At 44.9% G+C, this 24,257-nt stretch overlaps 2 protein-coding genes across 2 annotated transcripts in view; one reads left to right on the top strand and one right to left on the bottom strand.

The window, feature by feature from the left end:
• Positions 1–4,738, top strand: part of LOC137649196 (heat shock protein 27-like) — a 32,602-nt gene extending 27,864 nt beyond the window's left edge. The window contains exon 3 of the mRNA XM_068382211.1: positions 4,541–4,738. Within this exon, the coding sequence (XP_068238312.1) occupies positions 4,541–4,738 (198 nt within the window). The remainder of the gene's footprint in view (positions 1–4,540) is intronic.
• Positions 4,739–4,913: 175 nt separating this feature from the next.
• Positions 4,914–24,257, bottom strand: part of LOC137649287 (nuclear RNA export factor 1-like) — a 46,752-nt gene continuing 27,408 nt past the window's right edge. Inside the window, exon 2 of the mRNA XM_068382276.1 lies at positions 4,914–11,700. Coding sequence (XP_068238377.1) covers positions 10,240–11,676 — 1,437 coding nt within the window. The 5' untranslated portion in view covers positions 11,677–11,700 and the 3' untranslated portion in view covers positions 4,914–10,239. The remainder of the gene's footprint in view (positions 11,701–24,257) is intronic.

Genomic DNA, 24,257 nt, shown 5'->3' with positions numbered 1-24,257 from the left:
CTCCAGGGGTCGTTGGGTGCTAACCACTCCGCCTGTTGATCCGAGGTGGGGGTCCGCTAGGAAGGGCAGCTTGTACCCCTCCTTTAGTACTGGTACGGTCCACGGATTTGCTCCGTGGTCCCGCCATGCTTGCCAATATCGTTTGAGGCATCCCCCCACCTGAGGAGCCAGCAGGAGTAGGGGGCCTCCCCTCCTAACTCCTTCGAGAGCTGCGGCCTGAACGCCCTCTCCTGGAGCCCGAGTAGGAGGGTCTGAAGGTTAACTGAGGAGTCGAAGCTCCCCTACGGGGGGCAAGGCAAGGGAAAGATTACGTGTGCCAACTTTTACATCCGACGGGCAGACGGAGCCAAAGAGGCACTGGGCAAACGTGCGGGGGTCTCTCTCCAGCGGCCACTGAGGCAGGCACTGGAGAGGCAATAGCCCCGTTCGACCCGCTAGGGGGAAAACCACTTTGCCTTCATCACGGATGGAGCCGCCGGAACGGAGGTAGCCGTCATGGGTGTGTCAGCGGCCACCTCCAATGCTTGGATGGGGCTGGCCGGGACAATGGAGCGGCTATCTCCATCACGGATGAAGCCACTGGAACGGAGGTAGCCGTCATGGGTCTACCCCCTCCCGGGGAAAACCGTGGGGTTAAGTACCCTGTCATGTCAGCGGCCGCCTCCAATACTTGGATGGGGCTGGCCGGGACGATGGCACGGCTGGCTCCATCACGGATGGAGCCGCCGGGACGGAGGTAGCCGTCATGGGTGTGTCAGCGGCCACCTCCAAAGCTTGGATGGGGCTGGCCGGGACGATGGAGCGGCTTTCTCCACCACGGATGAAGCCACTGGGACGGAGGTAGCCGTCATGGGTCTACCCCCTCCCGGGGAATCCATGGGGTGTGAGTACCCTGGTATACCAGCGGTTGACCACGAAGCCTGAATGGAGCTGTCGTGGTACCGGGTATGGATGCCATGCTGCCGGTTCGAGCCAGCGGCTACCTCCGCTGGAAGGATGGAGCTCCTGCGGAGACCCATGGAGCCAGGGGCTTCCCCGTGCTGGCTGGTTGGTTCCTTCGTTCAGGGCGGGCCATCGAAGAACCGGAGGCCAGGACAAGGCTGCCAGTCCGAAGGGGCGACTCTCCGCTGGGCGGGAGAAGTCGGAACCTTCGAGGTCTTATGCCTGTTGACCGAGACCTGGCTGTCGAAGTCCTGGAGGCTGGGACACAGCTGCCAGACCAAAGGGGCGACTCTCCGCTGGGCGGAAGGAGTCGGAACCCTCGCGGACTTACGCCGGTCTGCCAGAGCCTGCTGTAGGGTTGCCGGGGTTCACGTCGAAGGACGGGCACCACCGTCGGAACGGGGGCCTCCGTCGTGGGTCCAACGACTCTTCCGGAGGTTCTCGTATCTGCGGGCCTGCCCGTCGAGGAAAACTGAGGGCTGCGCTCGTGACGAGCTAGGTGGCCTCAGGAGGTCAGGACTCGGCTGCCAGACCGAAGGGGCGACTCTGTCCGCTGGGCGGATGGAGCCGGACCTTCGCGGACTTACGCCTGTCGACTGGAACCTGCCATGATGAGTCCCTCCGTCGGGTGCCGCTGCTGAGCTTTCTCAGCGCCCCGTCTTGGGAGGCTCCTTCTCGGTGACGTCCTCGGCTGCAGAAGTGACTGAAAAACATGCCAAAGAGGCTGGAGAAGAATTAGGAACATTTTTCCCCCACATGGGGTCATCAGAGGAGACGTGGCCTGCTTGCACCAGGACTCCGTCTCCCAACACACTCCCGCCCCTCTCTCAAGCCCCTCACTCGTCTGGAATGACGCCACAACCCCACTATCCTGAAGATCAGACTCTTGGGGAAGGGCCGTGGGCCTCTTCCCCACAACGGACTTACCTCGTCCTCTACTCTGGGTAGGGGAGGGTGGTAGGGAAGCTCTGTCAGACGAGACGCCCGGCGAAGCAAGGGAGGAAGGGGCGCTAGTCTTCTTAGGCGACCTCTTCGTCGCCTACTTCTTCTTGGTGTTATACCGCACCCACTCCGACTCCTGGGGAAGAGCAATGGGCACTTCCCCACAACTGACTTACCCCGTCCCCTACTCTGGGTAGGGGAAGATGGCTGTATAAAGAAGCTCCATTCGACGAGGCATCAGGAGAAGTAAGCGGCGAGGAGAGGCTCGTCTTCCTATGAGACCTCTTGGACGCATTCTTCTTCTTGGTGCCGAAGCGCACCCACTGCACCACGTTCCAGGACTCGCACTCCGGACACGTGGCTGTAGGAGAACATAAGCTGCTCCTACACGACGAACACAGAGGATAAGGGTAGGAAGGATGATTTATTGTTAATTTGTTCTCTTCAGTTATTTATTTCCTTATTTCATTTCCTCACTGGGCTATATTTCCTTACAGGAGCCCCTGGGCTTATAGCATCTTGCTTTTCCAATTAGGGTTGTAGCTTGGATAGTAATAATAATAATAATAATAATGGGTCCACGTGGGGACCGCGAAAGACACAAAAGGGGGTCGGGGACACAAAGGGTCGCACTGGGTAAGGAGAGAGCGTCAAGATGTTATCACGACGCGATCAGAGAACTTATTTGAGATCGAGACCTGAGCAAGCATGCTCTCTGACCTGGGGATAGCCTCAGGGCATGTTCCACTCCACCTGAGGTTACCCCTCATAGAGAACGGGACTAGGGTAAACTACACAAAACTGGTCGGTTGGGAGGAGATCCCAGATACTCCCTAAGAAAGTAGTTCGAGGTAAGCATTCTGTGTTGGAACAACTATAGATTTTGTACCACATTACTTAACTTATATGTGGGTTGATTGCTGTGGGTCGTCTTGGGTCCCTCGTCCTACAGTTGCTGTCTGGGACCTCATCTAATTTTCGGGGTTGTCCTTGGTCTTTGTGAGCATGCCATGCCCACTGCTGATGATTCGATGACGAAATCCTCCATAGTTATGGCAATTAGAAGCACCCCAACTTCTGTTGATAGGGCCCATAGAAGTGTCCTGGCCTGCAATTTCGGATGGCGAGTTTCAAGGATCTTGGTCTTGCGACGGGAAACTGAACAAACCAGCAATTTTGGGCGTACAGTCTTCTTTTCCAACTGGAACATTGTCGTTTCATCCTCTCGGGGACGAGTGTGTTAAAATACAGTTTCCTCTTGGGCACCATTTGTTTCGGCAGAAGGGCGCTAAGGTCTTTTCCCTGCAGGTCCTCCGTGGGTGACTGGTTCACGCCACCCCTCCTGGCTGCTTCTGTTCTCGATATCGTCAGGATTTTCTTCTTACAGTAATTTTTTTAAGGACATCCATAATTTTTTCAAGGACATCCATTCGTCATTTATCATCTTTTGTTATGTTTTTCAACTGCCTTGTTATGTTTTTTAACTGCCTTTCTTTACGAGTTTTTCCTTTCCTCTTCTCCTGAGATGTCTTTCTTGCTTCTCGTGTCATTCTTTTTCCTTTTTTATTCACGTCTAAAGTTAATGGTTAGTAGCTGTGGCACTCAGTCTTTTGCTCGTTATCACGCGTCTTTAATCCTCTTTATCCCACTGTAAGGCCACCAATTTTGTCACATGGGCGTGGGCCATTAAATAGTAAATGATGAGAGACGGTGAATTAGACAATTTTTACATTGTAAGAAGATTTATTGTCTAAGTTAATCTTCTAAGGAACATGAGCATCAGTCTTCTTCAAAGCGAGTAAAGTATAACTAAAATTTGGGAATTGCATAACAGCAGAGATAAAAGTTTCTCACTGACTTTCAACCTATTGGAACAATCATAATGGTAATTTACAATTATTTCTTGTAACTACAAACACACGGACACAGTTATATGATTGTTTGTTACAACTAAAAACAACAGTTATTAGACGTCTTGTGGCGTATCGACGCTCGCCATGGTTGAAGTAGGCTTACCATGGCAGGTGGGCCTATCGAGGGATGCGCACTCACTACTCGGACTCAAACGTAACTCTTATTCGTCTGGGGGTAATCTGGGCTTCCCAGATGTTCTTATTCCCCATCATTGCTGGGGTCGTCTGAGAGCTTGTCTCGCCTCGGGGTTGCAGTGGCAGGTGCTGCAACTGTACCAGACTGGTCCTCACCCTGCATCCTTCTCTCCCTGGTGTAGCTTTTGTCATGGAAACAGATTCAGTACACGTGTGCTTGGGTCAGCAAATAACAAACAGAGGAAAGCAGTTAGAGCTGCTTCTCATGTGGCCTAAGGACTATGGAGACGAGGTCTTAGGTCGGTAACCGCCCTACGTCCTCCGCACTTTATTTTGTATTTTTGGCATTTGTAAACAATTATTAATGTATACATGACAGATCACTGATACTTATTATCAAATGAAGATAACAATAATTTTAATAAAATGTACTAACAGACAACCCAACGAAAATTTCTAAAGAAGTACATACAATAAATTTTACAATTTGTTACTTCAGTTTTGGCGCCTACTGTAACATCTTTATTTTTCTTTATTGCGTTGAATGGCCTTTGTTCCTGGCATCAGTGGAAATGAATACAATATCTAATCTCTTTTTCTTCACACAGGTTCATGCAAAACATGAGGAGAAGTCCGATAGTCGGTCTGTGTATAGGGAATACAACCGAGAGTTCCTGCTTCCTAAAGGTACAAACCCAGAATTAATCAAGTCCTCTCTCTCCAAAGATGGTGTGTTGACTGTTGAAGCCCCACTGCCTGCTATCGCTGGCACTGATGAAAAGGTTATTCCAATTGCACAAAACTAATTAACATAAAGGCATTATTGCAACTTAAGAGATCAGAAGAAAAGCTCATGCAGACTAGAAAAATGGAATTTGAAAATTACCTTTTACAATTTTGCCATTTTATGGTCAGACGATTAAACAGGAAGCATTGATGATGTATATCAGTTATGATATGAAGGTAATAAAAACATTTCAGTTATTTTAAATAGTCATCTTTTATTTTCCCCTTTCTGTACATTGTAATAATTGTATAGCACATTTTTCTTGGACAATTTCTACCAAAGGTTATTTATGTAATATTATTTATACTTGTATATAAAACTACATAGTTTTGTGCCCCTCAAACCTATTATACAATCCAATAATAATGAGCACAAATTTCAGTACAGTAAAGCAGTTTTGTATTAATTTAATAAATGAGGCATCTTTTAATGAAAAAAAAAAAAACTATTTTTTAATACAAGGTTATGTAGAACTTACAACACAAATAAATTTGTGAAGATTTTGGAATTTGAGTACATCCCTAAATTTACTGATGTATGAAGATAAAGATATCTATATTCATCCTTTGGTTCAAACTAGAAGTAGTTTGAGGGCTCCCTTTTTAATACATCAATCTTTTAATCTTCTCTTGCACTCTTTCAATATCATTAGGACTCATCAAATTTAGTACAGTAATAACCAAGAACTAAAAAATTTATATTAACATACTTAAATAACCATTATATGTCTTAGCATTTGAAAAATACACTAGCTCTCCTAAGCTGAACATTGAACAGTTCATTTTCCTTCCATGAAAGATGAAATGCTTGACATTAATGGTTCAAGCATTGCAAAATTGGGGATTTAAAAGTGAATTAAAAATCAAATAATTAGTCATAATGCTTTAGCCAATGGGGTCTGATTTACAAAATCAATATGAAAAGCTTTAATCATAATTATACTTTACACGTCACTTCTAATTCATATTGGGTTTCCTACAATGCTATTTTGACTTTTATACAAATACATTACTTTTCTTGGGTATCCCTCATATTGAACTGCTAAAAATTGTATTCCTGATCATAAATGTTAAAAACCAATGAGATTTACCATAATTTAGGCAAAACCAGTTTTAATAGAATGTATTAGTGTAGGTCACACTACTAATACCTACAAACCGTGAGCTTCTCAACTTTAAGATAGAAAAATAAGACCACACTTGTGCACCTTCCATACTGTAAATACAAAAAAAAAATAAACCTAATTACAGACCATTCTTAACCCTTTTACCCCCAAAGGACGTACTGGTACGTTTCACAAAACTCATCCCTTTACCCCCATGGACGTACCGGTACGTCCTTGCATAAAAATGCTATTTAAATTTTTTTTTGCATATTTTTGATAACTTTTTGAAAAACTTCAGGCATTTTCCAAGAGAATGAGACCAACCTGACCTCTCTATGTCAAAAATTAAGGCTGTTAGAGCAATTTAAAAAAGATATACTGCAAAATGTGCTTGAAAAAAAATAACCCCATGGGGGTTAATGGTTGGAAATTTCCAAATAGCCTGGGGGTAAAGGGGTTAAATTCAACACAGAAATTCTACCACAGATTGATCAAATAAAAAACAAATATAATAAAGATCCAACTGCCTAATGACTGGACTTGCATTATTAATATAAAAACTGAGTTAAATTCAGCCGTCCTTCAGTGATTTTATAAATTCTGAGATTAGATTGTAACGAAAGCAATTAATTATGCTAGCATGTTATGAATCTACCTAATTCAATGATTTTAGTTCGTATTTCAAGAAGCAAAGTGCACTAGCAATTTACAGTTACTGTAGTTAAGGATAAAAATTTTAGGTAAATCTAAAGGTGGAAGTCAAAAGAAATGGAACTAAGCAAAATCTGGTGAAAAGATACGAAAAAAAAAACCTTTTCATGCAGAGAGAAAATTCATAAACATTTTTCTTGAAACCTACTTTAAATGTAAGTCACAGGAAATGAGCTAACTCAATACATTGTACACCACTTTATCTAAAAAGAAAAATTAAGCTCTAGTAAAAAATACCAATGAAATCTACCTCGCATTACATAGCTCTCACTTGTCATGCCAGATATTTACAATTATCAGTTAACTAATAAAGTACCTATTATTAAAATGTGGTTCTGAAAAGGATCAACAAAATCTCTCTTGAAGAAACATTTGGTATATGGGAAAACCTTGGTTTCAAAGCAGACTGTTACTGTACCTTTGATGTGTCTTTATTTCAATAAAAAAAGATTTAGTATTGAAATGACCAATATTTCTAAAAACAATGATACTATGTTTAAGGTAAATGGCAAATAACATCAGTCTTTGGTGTTGGGATTCAAAGGCAGTGGGAGCATGGACCACTAAAAAAAGGATAAGAATGTGTGCTCAAAACGGTGTCTTTAACATGAGCGAAAAACAACATGGTAGATTATTAACCCTTTTACCCCCAAAGGACGTACTGGTACGTTTCACAAAACTCATCCCTTTACCCCCATGGACGTACCGGTATGTTCTTGCAAAAAACGGCTGTTTAAATTTTTGTTTGCATATTTTTGATAATTATTATAGAAACTTCAGGCATTTTACAAGAGAATGAGACCAACCTGACCTCTCTATGACGAAAATTAAGCCTGTTAGAGCAATTTGATAAAAATATACTGCAAAATGTGCTTGAAAAAAAATAACCCCTGGGGATTAAGGGTTAATAAATCAAGACACAAAGGCTGATCATTAGCCCTAGGTTAAGAACTGGATGTCAAGGCACAAGAAAATGTGGGCTTTTGCTTCTACTACAGTTACCCACAAGATTGTTATGAGTTTCACATGGAATCCAGGATACCAAAACAGGTTCCGAAGAACCTTGAACCACAACCCAGACTCCTTACTCGAGGACAAAGGAAGGGAAATTAACAAAATAAAATAATTTATACAAAAAGATTTGACTATTCTTGTACCTAAAAAAAATACAGATAAACCAATGTAACTTTAAATCTACTGCATTACCTTCGATTACAATATTTGGACAGGGTTAGGATATAGAGAGAAACCACGAGAAAGGTATGGATACAGGATATGCTAATGAACCCACTGAATATAATTAATAATAACGTAATTTATGGATAAGGCTAAGAGAAGCTTTCTGTTGACTCCCAAGATGAAATATGTATCCTTACACTTTTGATTACAGAGACACAAGGGTATTAATTTTAAAAAGCCAATATAATAGGATTAAAATATCGGATTCAACGTCCATGTCTGTCAAAAGAACAAAATTACAAAGAATTTCTTATTCATCCAACATGAAAATTAAGCAAAAATACAATATTCGATCTATTCTCTTGTTTGCCTTATTATTATTATTACTAGTTAAGCCATGCCCCTATATAGAACAGACTTGGGTATAAAATCCAAGGCCCAAGAAATCAAACAAACAACACATTAGACTAAACAAAAAGAATGTAAATCTTAATCTATTATCTAATTGCATTCATTTCTGATGTACCCTACGCAACATATTAATTATAAACTTTTACTACAGCAGAGAATTCAGATTTCACACTAACCTTAATTGAAAGATTAATTAACCAGAATACATTGAAAATGGTTGAAAGCAGTTTCACCATATACTAAATATTCAAATTCATTTTAAAAAAGCAAAAACAAATTGTCTTTCAGGAGACATCATTTCCCCTGTAGCAATAGTTGTAAAACTTAACATCAGTGTCACTTAAATTTCATTCAAACTATACAGGCTGTTTGATTAGTCAGGATATGGTGAGTGAGAGCCGTAAGAGGAATGGATGCAGCAACAGGACGATAGTAAAAGTTCTCCACCTTAGTATAAATTCTTGAGGTATATACATATGTTCGGAAAGGAAGTTACGCTCTCGAGTATTCCTCAAAAATACAAGAGGTTGGAAAGCATCTGTGGTTATAAATGACAGTGTTCTTGTACTAGATAAGATGAAATTTTATCATAATCTACCCCATAACTGAACAAACGAAGGAGAGGAGGATTCATCTTCTCTACTACGTCACACACTCTATCCCTGACATAGGAAGTAGAGATTTGGGTAATAGGGATAACATTGTTGTATCTACTCTGCATTCAACCACAATAAGAAAGTGATGCCTAAAAGAATTTTCATGAACTTGACTTTTATCCTACCACCCAAATTAGAACTAGGATCTCAGCAGTACAACAAAACACACTGTCTCTCCAGGAAGGAAATGAAACCCTGCCCAGCTTTGGTAATAGAAGGAAGTACAGACCCCTTTATCATCAAACATACAGTATTGGTCTCCTACTTTTATTAAATTATTTAATCCTTTATATAAATAATGTCATCAATTTATCAGAGCAGGAGGAATCACACACTAAATATTACATCTTCATGAGATAGCTTCCCTTACAAGGTGTACATGGAAAGCATAAAAATGTAGGCTAATACTCTATCTGCTATTATGCCAAATAGAAGACAAAACATGTCAAAGGTGTGAAACTTGCCTAAATAATCCTGAACCAAAAGAATCATTAAACTCAAACTGAAATACACTGTACTAAACTAACACCAAAAATATACCATGATTGATTAGGTCAATAGAAGCATCAAATTCATACAACGTGAGATGAGGTCCTGGACTACAAAAGTAGTTTTTATCCTATGATATTGCACAACATTCCAGCGATAGGTGGTTCCCAGCTGGGAGGGTATAGTTGGTTGGGAGACAACATTTTAGTTTAAGGTTGGGGAGTGTATAAGGAGTTGAGAGAAGACATTTTACTCAAGGTTGGGAGGGTATAGGAGGTTGAGAGAAAACATTTTATTCTAAGGTCATGAAGCTCAGGCTTCAAAGATATTGGCTATGTGACTTACAATTGATTCATCAAAATAATAACAGAAATGTAAAACCCTGTAAAACAAAAGAGCTTTGGAACGATACAGTATTTTCTGGCAAGTTAAATGCTGTAAGCCTTCTTTTCGTTATTTTTCTATATCTATTACGGATTATTTGTCTTTAATAACTTGATACAATATTCATATATAGTTACCCTATGATGTGACTAAATGGCCACCTTCAAGTTATTGCATTCAATTAAGTTGGTAATGCATGAAACATTCATGAATTTTCAGACCATTTTTACACGCACTTTGTTTAAATTTCCAAGACAAAATACAGGAATAATGCTGCTACATCAAACAGAAAATCGAAACAGCAGCAGTGATCAACCACTGAGAAAAGGTCAGTGTTTACAATTATAGCATAAAAATTACCAGTGAAAAAATACAAATGTAGTCTAAAGTTTATGATGATTTTCTCAAAGGCATCCAATTCTGTCTCTGGAAAATCGGTAGACATGATACTTTTTAAAAAAAAAAGTCAAACCAACATCCTAAACAATTGCCTTACTGTTATCAAACTTAAAAACTACCATGTACTGAATGGATTCATATGATAATGAATGAAGTAATAAATGTTCAAATGATTTTCTAAAAATACTACGTCACAGTCATTTTCAATTCCCATTTGTCCTGGGAACAACAAAATCCTACATTGTAGGGCACTATGTTCATAATTCTCAAAAATGCAACAGAGGTACTCACTCCAGCCACCTGGCAATGGCCTGTAATTTCAGCTCGTGTGGTCTTGGGACCCAATGGCTGAACATGCAGAGAAAATGAACTGTGGTGATGTTGGGTGGCAGGAATCATGAGCAAGGCTTCTCTAATTCTGTCATGGCCAAGAAACACACCATTGTGTACGAGTTCTAAATTTGATTTTACCTCTAACACAGCATCAGGAGTGTAAGCCACAACCAAATTAACACGTTCTGCAGTGTCTATAAGGCTGTAATACTGATCCAAAAATACTCGCACAGTTGAATCGGTGACTTCAAACTCACTATTACTGCTTGATGAGCTGCACATAATTTTCTCATTTTTGGAGAAGTTGATGTTTACTTTGTATGGTGTAGGTTTATCATTTTCAGCTAGATAAGTTTCAATGTCAATACTGTCCAAAACCTTGAGGCTCCCCAGACGAGATCTGACTTCTTTGATATATGCCAAAGGTCTGTCTTTAAATGTTTCAACAATTGGGTTGAACTGTAAATTCAATTCTGTAAGAGGAAACACTTTTATCATGTTTAAGAATTTCAAATCAGATATGTTATTGTGCTCCAAATTCAATGCTGCCAACTGTGAACATCCACTTTGTAATACTTGCAAAGACTGTATGTGACTCCTGCGAAGGCCATTGTTACTTAGACTGAGAGCTCGTAGGTCTGGGATATTTTCCTTTATTAATTTCAATACTTGTTTCATGATCATTGGTGTTTGAAGAGGGGTCAGGATGTCTCTCTCCTTCAACAAAGTGTCATTGTGTAAGTCAGAAAGGTCAAGCAGAGAGGCATCACTTTTGTACCGCTGAGATAAGCACTGCTGTAATATCAGTAACTGGTGAGAATTAAGTACCAAGTCAGGCCCTTCAGACTTATTAGAAACAATCTTTAGCCGACAGCCATCAGGACCCTGCAATCTTTTGTCAAGCCCAGCAATTGCTGAAGCTGCTGGTTCATTATTTTGCAAGTAAAAAATACTACTGTTGTCTATGCGACAAAATCCTAAGGGATTGAACTGCACATCTACAATGTTACAAATACTTGACAAGATAAAGTCTTTTTCTAATGGACTATCTCCTTTTATTGAAATCTTATGCCAACCAAGCCAATTTCCATCACTTTTGTTACGTTTGTCACACATGTTCATCATCTGACGTAATTTCTTCTTTCGTTCCTTTTTACTTAACTTGGATTGTTCTTTGGCCCCCCTCTTTATTACATCACTGTTATCATCCATATTCATGTCTTCATGGGGAAACATGTTATCCAACCTCTGCTGACGGTCCTTATTCTTACGTTTTGATTTTCGCCCCATGGTTGAGAAGGTTCCTGAATAAACCTGGAAAATAGTAACAAGCTATAGGACACAATTCAAGATATTTTTTATTCTACAAATAATATCCTTTTATTTACTTATGGCCAATTGTTCACTACATGACTACAGAGCTGAAATCTAGTCTCATTCTTTAAAAGAGAAATAGAAAAAAACAGATCCATCTTATAAAACTTGTTAAGAACCCAGTGCTTCCTACTAAAACTGAGAAAAGGCATTTTGGAGACCCCATTTTATGTCTACTATCCTGGATGAGTTTCTCCAATGATAACAGGGGTCAAGGATTCTGCTGGCCAAAAAGTTATAAACACCTGATGCGACAGGTGGTCAAACTTGACAAAAAATAGGTCAAAACTTGATCAAATTATTTTTAGTGCTACTTTCACTTTGACTGACCATAAAGCTTTTATTAAAAATGACAAATTCGTAGATAATTTGTATTTTTCCTAACTATACAAACCTTAGCTATTTAATAGGGTTATTATTTTCGGCGTAGCTGAAATGACGAGCCATTAAAATTTAACGAGGGTTTACTACCCACACCGCTAGTTAGCGGGGGTAGGGGAGGGTAGCTTGCTACCCCCCACACCTGTACTTGAGCTCACTTTGCTTGGAGGTAGGACTTCAAGGGGGATAGGGCTGGCGGGCAAGTCTGATTAAACAGCTAAGGTTTGTATAGTTAGGAAAAATACAATTTATCTACGAATTTGTCATTTGTTCCGTAACTGGCATACAAACCACGCTATTTAATAGGGGTGACTCACCCATTAGGAAGGGTGGACGTCCCTGCTAGTCTGGCTTTTTGGCTTTTCCCGGGGGCTCGTTATTTGAGTGTGTAAGCACCCAAGAAATAAGGAGTCCCTGTACCTCGCTAGAACCTTGCTACGCAAGGACTGCGGCCTACGCAAGCTGTGTGTGAAGTTATGAAGTGTGACTCGTCCTAGGAAGTTGTTCTGAAGTTCTTTAGATGGAAACTTATAGACTAGGACTTTCCCAATACCACCTCATTAGGGTATGGGGACGTAACAGTATTAATCTTAATACTAGGAACACAAGGAAGCATGGTTTACCTGCAGTGGTTTGAGGTCAGCTACGCAGAGAACCCAGGATGCTGCTTTCCCCACGAGAGGGTAGGATGACGAAAAGTATAAGAGCCAGTCAAATCTTTTCATTCACGCAGACTAAAACCGGGTAACAGTGCCCTCAACCTTCTGCTACTTGTCCAATAAGGAGCTTGAGGTATACAACCGGCTGTTGTGCAGCCACCACTGGACCGATAGAGATTGTATCGAGTTCCTGTGGGTCACGTCTTGCAGGAGAAAGGTTGTGAAAGTCACCTGGAGCATTCACATCCTTTCTTGTAAAACCTGCGTCACAGAGTAATCTGCTAAGAAGGACCAGGGGCATAGTTATGCCCCTGACACTGTGAGTCGTCATGTCGAGATGATGTTTCGGTGATCCTCCTCTAGTCTCTCCCAGTGCTAACAAGAGGAGGGACCCGGGCAGGCTGTTGCCGTTTTCTTTAGGTAAAGTTTCATACCTTACCCTGGGTACAGTAACGGATGATCTGGATCGTCCGTTACCTAGTTGAGACTTGTGTAGGATCCGTCACCTCTGGAGACTGTGTCTGGTGACATACTCAGGGACGAAACTGAACATTGTCTTTCGCCCTTCTTAATAATGGGCGATGTTGAAAGAGAGACCATGAAGTCCCTTGACTCGTATGGTTGCTGTCCAGTGTGTAGGAACACTGTGTTCTTGAATCAGGAGAAAATTTGTTGCCTGGTGAAGTGAAACACAAGGAGGTCCCTTTAGGGATCGGAGATTTGAACCATGTTCTGAGAGGGACGTCTCAATTCCGACTGGGGAAAGGCAAGTTGTAAGTCCGTATGAGTTAGGAAAAGTCTATCGATGAGAGGGTGTCCCTTTCTTTCAGTTTGAAGGTGAAGGATCAAGGTTGAGTGATCATCTTTACCTGTCGAAACTGAATAGGGGGTCTTTTCCTCTTGCATATACTCGAGGATTTCACTATTGCTGGAATCGAGGTATCGAGTGGAGAGACACTTTCACATGACGCCAACCACACAAGACGTGATACTGCCTGGTAGATTGATGCTGAGGAATTCCTCAGATATCTAGACAACCTTTTCGCAAAGAGGTGGTAGTCTTCAGGCGTACAATCATAGCAAAGCTACAGCTTGTGGTAGGTGTCGAAGTGGGTTGTCTGTTATGTGGAGAGGGTTATCTTGGAGGCTCTATCAGGAGTTGCAAAAGGTTTGGAGACCGTTCTGTATAATGCCATAGTGGAGCTAGGAGAGTCCTTGAGAGGTTGACTGATGTTCTAGCCTTGTAGAGTGCCCTTCTCCAGATAAAACAGGGACGAGACATAAACGTCATTGTTGTACCCACCGTTGTTGCCAGAGAGCCTTGGGGTCTAGGGCTGGTGAGCAACGGTAGCCTGAGATTAACCCTTTTACCCCCAAAGGACATACTGGTATGTTTCACAAAACCCATTCCTTTACCCCCATGGACGTACCGGTACGTCCTTGCAAAAAAATGCTATAAAAATTTTTTTTTTTATATTTTTGGTAATTTTTTGAAAAAATTCAGGCATTTTCCAAGAGAATGAGACCAACCTGACCTCTCTATGACAAAAATTAAGGCTGTTAGAGCAATTTAAAGAATATATACTGCAAAATGTGCTTGGAAAAAAATAACCCCTTGGGGGTTAAGGGTTGGAAATTTCCAAAGAGCCTGGGGGTAAAAGGGTTAAGGAGCGTTGCGAACCGACCCCCTAGTTGGAGGACCTCGTAAAGTCGGGACTTTGTTAGCTACATGGCGATCCAAAGTCCATTCGGTATACCTTATCTGAGATGCTGTGCACAGATTGTCGGCGAGCACATTCTTCCAGTCTGGAATGAAGCGAGCTGAAAGTGGTACCGAACGGACTTTGGCCCATCTTAGTGTTTATACTATTAGATGGGAAGAGGCTACAAGCCAGTTCCTACTTGCTTGTTAATGTGAGTCTCTATGTGGTGTGTGGTGTGTCGTCCATCACATCACTGAGTGGTCTGTTAGGAACCGATGAGGCTGTTGAAGGACTGGAAAGTTGGCCTTCATCTCTTAAGAGATTTAAGTGAAGGTACCTTCGGGCTCTGTCCAGAGGGCTGAGATCGTGTGGTGCCGCACTATGGTCCCTCCTTTCTTCTTTTTCCGACACAAGTCTCCTGGAATGGAAGTCGTTCTCGTTCCGAGAAGGTTTTTGTGAAGATTGGTGTGTAGAATTATTCCCAGATACACCAGTCTCCTGGGAGGGAAGTAGGGAAGATTTCCGTAGGTTTACCCTGATCACTGGATCTTGGTAAAAAGAATTCAGAAGTTCCAGTGTTAATGCAAGGTTGCCACTGAGTCTGCTAAGGTCAGTCAGTCGTCCCGAGAGAGCGGAGACAAAAGCCGATCCTGTGAGACCAGGATGGGTGTAGTGGAAAGACCGAAGCACAGTGCCTTGAACTGGTGTTTCATGTTTGTCTAGACTGAATATTCCAACCTTCCTAGATGGATGGTTTGGACCTGGGAGTAAGTGACCTTTAGGTCCAGTGTGCAAATGAAGGCCTGAGGTCTTAGGCCTTGATCAAACTCCAACATGGTGTGGACATCGACCCAAAGGGATATCTCCTTGGTGATCCTTTTCCATGGAAGACTGTCGACGCTGGAGTCTTGACTTGTGTCGTAAAGGATCAGGAGCGATGCCCAGTGTAAGAATTCTTCTCTGAGAGAGAATTTCTTTAAAAGGAAGGCCACACTTAGCCTTACCACTCGCCCTGATGGGATTGATGCTATTCCTTAGAATAGAATTAATCTGGTGAATGTTAATCAATGTTTAACCGTTGGGTATCGTGGTTATTCTGCAGTTGGAGAGTGCTCGCAAGTAGTTCCCTGTTGGCAAGCCGTTGATGAGGGTTGTCGAACGTTTACCGATCACTTTAGTATGATGGCAAACGGTCAGAAGGGAGAAGTATGTTGTATAACTTCTGATCTATGAACTACAGGAAGCGGTTGACTAGTAAGTTCGAGTCACGAACTGCTGGCAAATAACCAATGACCAATGAATCGGTGGTATGTGAGCCGATGGTGAGTTCGAGATCAGCAAGCTGATTATGGTCCCCCCTGTTTGGTCAGAGATGAGCAAGCTGAAGATGGGCTGGTCAGAGATCAGAGCTGAGTTCAATGATCGAAGAAAGATGAGCTGCCCATCGGTGATCTAGTGATCAGCAAGCTGATGACTGGTTATTGACTAGCAATCGATGATTGGAAATGCTAGCAATTAGAGATCGTTAGCCATTGGAGGGACTACAGGTCAAAGATCAGCATTGAGATAGCACTTGGCGATCTGGTGATCGGCGACCTAGCGATCAGTAAGCTGTGAACTAGCCATCAGCAAACAGTGATCTAGAGATCATTCTGTTGATGCTTTCCTGTTTGCTGCCAGTTGTCTGTAAAGGTAAAAAAAAAAAAAAGAAACTTCAGAAGAGACAGGCACCAAGGATTCCCCGATTCGATTCCCTTGTAGGATGGAATCTTCGGGATCTTGAATCCTTCTGTGGAGCCTTATTCCTCTTTTCCTGGTGGCAATGTTTATGTGCTTGCGGGGAGGAATGGGGTAATGGTGACCTGTCCAAAAAGTTTTATTCCTTTTTACTGACAATTGCGCGAGTGTGTAGGTGAGTCTGGAGCGATGGCACACAGGATGATGCTGGTGCTTAATTTCTGCCTGTAGAGCAGGCAAGCGCTGGTTCTTAGGCAAGAGCTGGTGCATTGGATCTGCGAGCCTTGACTCTTTGGCAAGAGCTGGCGGATGGATCCGGGACTGTAACTGTGCAGGAGGGCGCAGGAAAGTGAAAAAGAGCGCTGGCGCGCAGTAAGGCACTGTGTAGTTTTGTGCATTCTCCCTAGAATGCACCGTAGCATGTGACTGGTTGCGCAAGAGTGGGAGCATTGGCGTGTGCGTGAGAGTACTACGTGGAGACTGTTGGCGTGTGCGTGCGGAAGACCATCGGCGTCCGCACGTAGATGACCGTCGGCGCGCGCACTCAAGAATATTGGAGCGCGCATACGCGAAGGCTGTTGGCGCGCGCATACGCGAAGGCCGTTAGTGCGCGCCCGCGCGTAAGGCCATTGGTGCGCGGTAGACTGTTGGCGTACGTGCAAGATACCATTGGCGCCCGCGCGCAGAAGAAAGTCGAATACTGTACTGTTGGTGCGCGTGTGGGAGACCCTAGGCGCTCGCGCGGGGAAGAAAGTCGGCCCGTGCGAGTGGAACTGTTGCCACGCGCGCGTGTAAGATTATTGGGACGCGCGCGTGTACGACTACTGTATTGGGACACGCGCGTGTAAGACTACTGTATTGGGACGCGTGCGTGAAAGACTACTGTATTGGGACGCGCGCAAGAGCATTGGCGCTTGCGCGCTTGGAAAATCATCGGCGCCCGCGCGCGGGAGATCGTCGACACGCGCGCAAGAGCGGCACTCGCGCGCGTAAGAATATTGGCGAGCGCGCGCTTCTCAGAACGATCAGGAACTGGGATGTGCCCTTTAAAAAATGGCGAGCATCCACCAATGGGGACCGTAAGCAGGTCTGCGTTAGAGTCCAGGACCGAAGTCCAAAGGACTTCGTTGCAGCGCAAGATTGCGCTGGTAGATCGGTAGGTCAGCTGGCAGGACGATCAGGAACTGGGATGTGCCCTTTGGAAGGGCGAGCATCCACCGATGGGGACCGTAAAAGGTCCGTGTTGGAGTCCAGGACCGAAATCCAAAGGACTACGTTGCAGCACAAGGTTGCGCTGGTAGATCGGTAGGTCAGCTGGCAGGACGATCAGGCTGCGCTGGAAGGTCTGCTTGATCCTCCGAAGAGGTGTCTCTATGAGAGGCCTCTCCCGCGAACGAGAGAGGTGAAGACTTCGCAGAAGAGATTTGAAGACACCCGTGATGACGCCCCTTAGGGCCGGTGGATCAGCAAGCTGACCTTAGCAGTAGCGATCTTCCGAAGAGGAGTCTCTATGAGAGGCCTCTCTCGCAAACGAGAGGTGAACGCTTCGTAGAAGAGACTAGAAGACGCCCATGATGACGCCCCTTAGGGCCGGTGGATCAGCAAGCTGACCTTAGCAGTAGCGATCCTCCGAAGAGGAGTCTTTATGAGTGGCCTCTCTCGCGAACGAGAGAGGTGAACACTTCGTAGAAGAGACTTGCCAAGACCAAGCTCCACCCCTGAAGGAAGAGAAACTCAGCAAGGGGGGAGAAAAGTCTGGCCGAAGGGCAGCAACAGCAGTCGAAGGCGATGAAATTATTAAGATGTGGGAAGTTCTCCCTCTGAAGGGAGAAACCTCACACCTGGGGAGGAAACTTCCCTCAGAAGGGAAGTTGTCCAACCCCTGGAGGCGAACCTCCTTTAGCGTTCTAAGATGATTTGAAGTGCTGGCCATGCCGTCACGGGAGTACTTCTAAGAGAAGGGATGATGCCCATGACGACGTCCTCTGAGGGACGGAAGTGACAGCAGATTCCCCAGGAATGAACAGAACAGCTCTGCTTCGTTGGCACTCTTTAGTCGAATGAAGAAAAACTGCTTAGTTAATTGGGAAAATAAAAGTAATAATTATCTAACAGAAATTCCCTAGGGAGGAACTCCGAAGAGGAACCCTGAGGGAACAACATAAAATAAGAATTAAGTACTGTAAGTGCTTCCAACATACCACTATGGCACTCATTGCGCTGTGTTGGTAACTTGACTAGAAGATGAAGGAATCCTAGCAAGACAGCAATGCAGGGAACTAAGACAAAATCATCCTATGGGAGTCCTCCCACTGAACCCCAACTGGACCTGCCAGATGTGCGGTAGAGTCTGTGATTATAGGATTGGTCTGCACAGTCATATACATTGGCATCAGGGACAGCAACATTAATTTAATCATCATCACCATAGTTAGCATTTAAGGAAGCAGTAGTCATCGACTCGATGGACAGTCATAGATAGATAGATAGGTATGGATCCCACCCACTAAGATCTTTTCATTGACAACTTCTCTTTCATTACATGTAGCATATCTAAAATTATAGGTTCCATTCAAAGATTCACTTTCTAGAAATGCATTCAGACTGTCTTTTTTAATTATAGAAAAATTGATGCAATGGGAAACATTTTCAAGGTTCGATTGAGACCTGTTTAATGAGAATTTTTTTTTCCAATTATTTCATTCTGTCATTTTTTCATAATTGTTCTAACCTACTAACTACCCACTTAAATAAAGAAAAACTTGAGGTCTATGAAAATTTTTATCCCTGACCTCTAGCACTGTTGTGCCATTAGCTAACTATGCATGCTGTCCAATATTTTATAGACAATCCTAATTTCATAAGCTGAACTAGATAGGAAATTAATTTTAACTCTCGTGCCTTATATCATTACCATTATTACGAGCTAAGATACAACCATAGTTGGATAAGCTCGATGCTATAAGCACAAGGGCTCCAACAGGGAAAAATAGCAGTGAGGAATGGAAACAAGGAAATAAATAAACCACAAGAGAAGTAACAAACAGAAAAATGACATACAGTATTTTAAGAACAGTACCATTAAAATAGATTTTTCAATATTAAACTTACCCGATAATCATGTAGCTGTCAACTCCGTTGCCCGACAGAATTCTATGGAGGGATACGCCAGCTATCACAATACTAGAAGGGGGTGTACTTACCAGCGCCACCTGTGGCCAGGTACTCAAGTACTTCTTGTTGACACCTCCTCAATTATTCCTCTGTCGTGCTTCCGGCAAGACGTTCTGGGATACGCTTATGATCTTCGAGTTTGTTCACGGCTAATTGGTGAAGTATTCTCTCAGATTTCGGCTGTCGCATTACTGGAAACCTTCTTATATTAGCTAGATAGCTTTTATATAGTCCTGATTAACGGTTAACGATCTTTTGCTTGATTTTGGAAACCCCTTTGGCTAACTCTTTGGATTCAAGATGTCTGACATTTCGCAAGCCCCCTCCCATAGACGATGTAGGTCTTGCAATAGGCGTATTCCGAAGGCCTCGGTAGATCCTCACACCGCTTGTTCTGACTGTAGGGACAGGCCCTGTCAGTTAGAAAATCGATGTGAGGAATGCGCCGGACTTTCGGAACTGGAATTTGTCCGTCTTTTAAAATATTCATCTAAGTTAGAGAGAGGTAGAGTTAGGAGGAGTTCTTCTCACTCTTCAATGTTTTCCTCACCTCATGATCCCCTACCTTTTCCTACCCCTGTAGTGGCTACCCCCGAACCTACTGTTTGCCCTCCGCCTGATATGTCTGTTGTTTTGCGTGCTATTCAGGCCTTAGGCGATAAAGTAGAGTCAGTGGTAAGTGACCATAAGTCTCTGATGGCCGAAGTTAAGGAACTTAAGGTCAAGAGTGCAGTGGGTGGAGTTAGTGCCAGTGCTGTGACGAGTGCTAGTGTCAGTGCAGTGCCAAGTGCTAGTGTCAGTGCCAGTGTGGTGCGTGAGGATTCTTCTGTGCGAGCCAGTCGTCCTCCCAGTCCGGGACCTCTTGCAAGCTCCCATGCCCAGGGGAGAAGCAATGTCGAAGGGCATAAGGGTTCGGCAGGCCTTGTTAGGCGCACAGAAGTTTCCTCGGTGGTTGCGGGCGTGTCTTCCAAAGACCGTCACTCCCACCCGCAGACGATTGAGCCCGTCTTTTTCTCGTCCGCTGATCATCTGTCAGGGAAGAAACGTTGGTCTCAGGTCTCGAGACCTCTTAAACGCAGAGTCCAGTCCGCGAGTGCTCAGCCAGGTTGCAGTCATTGGCTCAGCTCTGACTCGCCGCAGTCATCTGTCGACTGCACTCCGCCCAAGAGGAGTAAGGTTCTGCCACAACAGAGCTCGACTGTCGACCCTAAGTGGTCTCTACTACAGTCCATGCAAGCACAGCTTTCGGACTTGATGCGTGAGTGTCGGGCTGAGAGTCTTGCTCCTCCGCCTCCGCCTACACTCCCTCCGCCTGCGCTCGCTCCGCCTGTGCTCGCTCCGCCTGCGCTTGCTCCGCCTGATCGCAGTACCACCTGCCAGGCGTACGATGTTGAGCCACGGTCTGAGTTTGCTGTTCCCACTGGTGTTCAGCCTCCGCCTTCTTTAAGGCAACCTTTGCTATGGGATCAGGAGGATTATACCTCTCTTCCTCCGCCTCCCTTTGCTGCTCCACCAGTGGTGCAACTCTTGGCTGAGGTACAACAACCTCTCCCGTCCATGAGTCAGTCTCCTCAGCTCTCGCTGCAGCGAGCTCAACCATCCACAAGGCAAGCTCCACTACACCTTGGCCTTGCGCCTCAGGAGCCTCAGCTTGCGAGACATTTACCTTGTTCTGCGCAGCCTCAACCTCATCACGCTCCGCTCTCACCACAGGAACAGGAACTTGCTACTCCGCTTCCACCAACCGCTCAGCAAGCGCAATCCTTGGGTTCAACCGCTCATGCTAGGAGTCAGCCTCCTCCACCCATGCGCCTTCCTTCTGCTTCGTCTGCTATTCAGCCTTTGCAGTCTGAGCCTCAGGTTCTCCCTCAACAGTTACTTGTAGAGGAAACCACTACTATTGTTCCTACTCGTTCTGACTCTGCTGTTCAGCATTCTTGTCCGATACCTTCGCTTCACTCTGGTGATGAGGCGTCTGATGATGAGGAGGCACACCTGGATCCCTCATCAGACGTGGATGAATCCAAGCTTTCTCCACAGTCTATTGATTTTCGTAAGGTCTTGGCTCTACTTAGGGAGGTTTACCCAGACCACTTTGTCTCTGCTATTCCCCGCTCTCCGCCATCTGAGTTTTCGCTGGGCGTACAACAAGCTAAGTCCACCTATACTAAGCTAGTCCTAGCTAGGTCCTCTAAGAGGGCATTAAGGATCTTAGGGGAGTGGCTGCAGTCTAAGCAACACCTTGGCAAGACTTCTTTCATGTTCCCTCCAACGAAGCTCACTTCGAAAGCGAGCGTTTGGTATGCCACAGGAGAAGCACCAGGCTTGGGAGTACCTGCCTCTGCCCAGGCTGACTTCTCAAGTCTGGTAGACTCGCCTCGGAGAACTGCAATGAGGCGCTCTAAGGTTTGTTGGACCTTCTCAGACCTGGATCACTTGCTGAAAGGAATGTTTAGAGCGTTTGAAATGTTCAACTTTCTAGACTGGTGCCTGGGGGCCCTCAGCAAGAAGACCTCTCCTGCGGACAAAGATTCTGCCATGCTATTAATGTCCTGCATGGATAAGGCCATTAGGGATGGATCGGGTGACCTTGCGTCGATGTTTGTATCAGGGGTTTTGAAGAAAAGGGAACAACTGTGTACCTTCCTTTCCGCCAGCATTACACCTTGCCAACGGTCACAACTCCTTTTTGCTCCGCTCTCGAAGTTCCTCTTCCCCGAAGAGCTGGTTAAGGACTTGTCTGCTGCCCTGATACAAAAGGATACACACGATCTTGTAGCCTCATCGGCTCGTAAGTCTAAGGTTGCTACCTCAGTCCCCAAGACTTATCGCTCCCCAGTGGCTGATACCCCTGCTACGAGGTTCATACCGCCCTTTCGTGGTAGAGCCCCCAGCCGAGGAAGCTCCCGTCCAGACTCTCACAGGAGCAAGTCTAGGAAAGGATCCAGGACATCTAAAGGAAAAAACTGACTCTCCGCATCTCCAGACAGCAGTAGGAGCCAGACTCAAGATCTTCTGGCGAGCCTGGGAGAAGAGAGGTGCAGACGCCCAGTCTGTCAGTTGGCTGAGGAACGGTTACAGGATTCCATTCTGCCTCAAACCACCTCTGACCACATCGCCCATCAACCTCTCTCCCAACTACAAAGAAGAGGACAAGAGGCTAGCATTGCACCAGGAGGTGTCGCTACTTGTGCAGAAGAAGGCAGTGGTTATAGTCCGGGACCATCAATCCCCGGGCTTCTACAACCGTCTCTTTCTTGTGGCCAAGAAGACAGGAGGTTGGAGACCGGTGCTGGACGTCAGCGCTCTCAACGAGTATGTCACCAAGCAGACGTTCACGATGGAGACGACGAAGTCGGTCTTAGCAGCGGTCAGACAGGAGGACTGGATGGTCTCGTTGGACTTGAAAGATGCATACTTTCACGTTCCTATTCATCCAGACTCCCAACCTTTCCTGAGATTCGTTTTTGGAAAGGTTGTCTACCAATTCCAAGCCCTGTGTTTTGGCCTAAGCACAGCTCCTATGGTCTTTACTCATCTGATGAGGAATATAGCAAAATTCCTACACGTGTCGAACATCAGAGCCTCCCTCTACTTAGACGACTGGCTGTTGAGAGCCTCCACGAGTCGTCGTTGTCTGGAGAATCTCAATTGGACTTTAGACTTAATCAGAGACCTAGGTCTATTAGTCAACATAGAGAAGTCTCAACTCATTCCCTCCCAATCCATTGTGTACCTGGGAATGGAGATTCGGAGTCAGGATTTTCGGGCTTTTCCATCGGCCCCCAGGATAAGCCAGGCCCTAGAGTGCATCATGAGCATGCTGAAGAGGAGCAGTTGCTCAGTGAGACAGTGGATGAGTCTCACAGGGACCCTCTCATCACTGGCCCTGTTTGTCGAGCTAGGGAGACTCCACCTCCGCCCTCTTCAATTCCATCTTGCAGCTCATTGGGACAAGGGTTCGACTCTCGAAGCAGTCTCTATCCCTATCAACCAAGAGATGAAGACCACTCTCCTGTGGTGGAAGCACAACCTCCTTCTCAGGGAGGGTCTATCGTTGGCCATTCAGACCCCCAATCTTCATCTCTTCTCAGATGCATCAGACTCGGGCTGGGGTGCAACCTTGGACGGACGGGAATGCTCGGGAACGTGGAACGAGGAACAAGGATTACTCCACATCAACTGCAAGGAGCTGCTAGCAGTTCATCTAGCCCTGTTGAACTTCAAGTCCCTCCTGCTAGGCAAAGTGGTGGAGGTGAACTCAGACAATACCACAGCCTTGGCTTACATCTCCAAGCAAGGAGGGACCCATTCGAGGAGCCTATACGAGATCGCAAGGGACCTCCTCATTTGGTCAAGAGGTCTAAACCTCACTCTGGTCACGAGGTTCATTCAGGGCGATATGAACGTCTCAGCAGATCGCCTAAGCAGAAGGAATTAGGTCATTCCCACGGAATGGACCCTCCACAAGAGTGTGTGCAACAGACTTTGGACCTTGTGGGGTCAACCTACCATAGATCTGTTTGCCACCTCCATAACCAAGAGACTTCCGCTGTACTGTTCCCCTGTTCCAGACCCTGCAGCAGTTCATGTGGATGCTTTTCTACTGAACTGGTCCCATCTCGACCTGTACGCATTCCCACCGTTCAAGATAATAAACAAAGTTCTGCAGAAATTCGTCTCGCACGAAGGGACACGGCTGACGCTGGTTGCTCCCCTTTGGCCTGCAAGAGAATGGTTCACAGAGGTACTTCAATGGCTAGTCGACTTCCCCAGGACTCTACCTCTAAGAGTGGACCTTCTACGTCAACCTCACGTAGACAGGTTGCACCCAAACCTCCAC

Source organism: Palaemon carinicauda, chromosome 1 (assembly GCF_036898095.1).
Source record: "Palaemon carinicauda isolate YSFRI2023 chromosome 1, ASM3689809v2, whole genome shotgun sequence".
Taxonomy (NCBI): Eukaryota; Metazoa; Arthropoda; class Malacostraca; order Decapoda; family Palaemonidae; genus Palaemon; species Palaemon carinicauda.
This window is presented reverse-complemented; position numbering and strand designations above follow the sequence as displayed.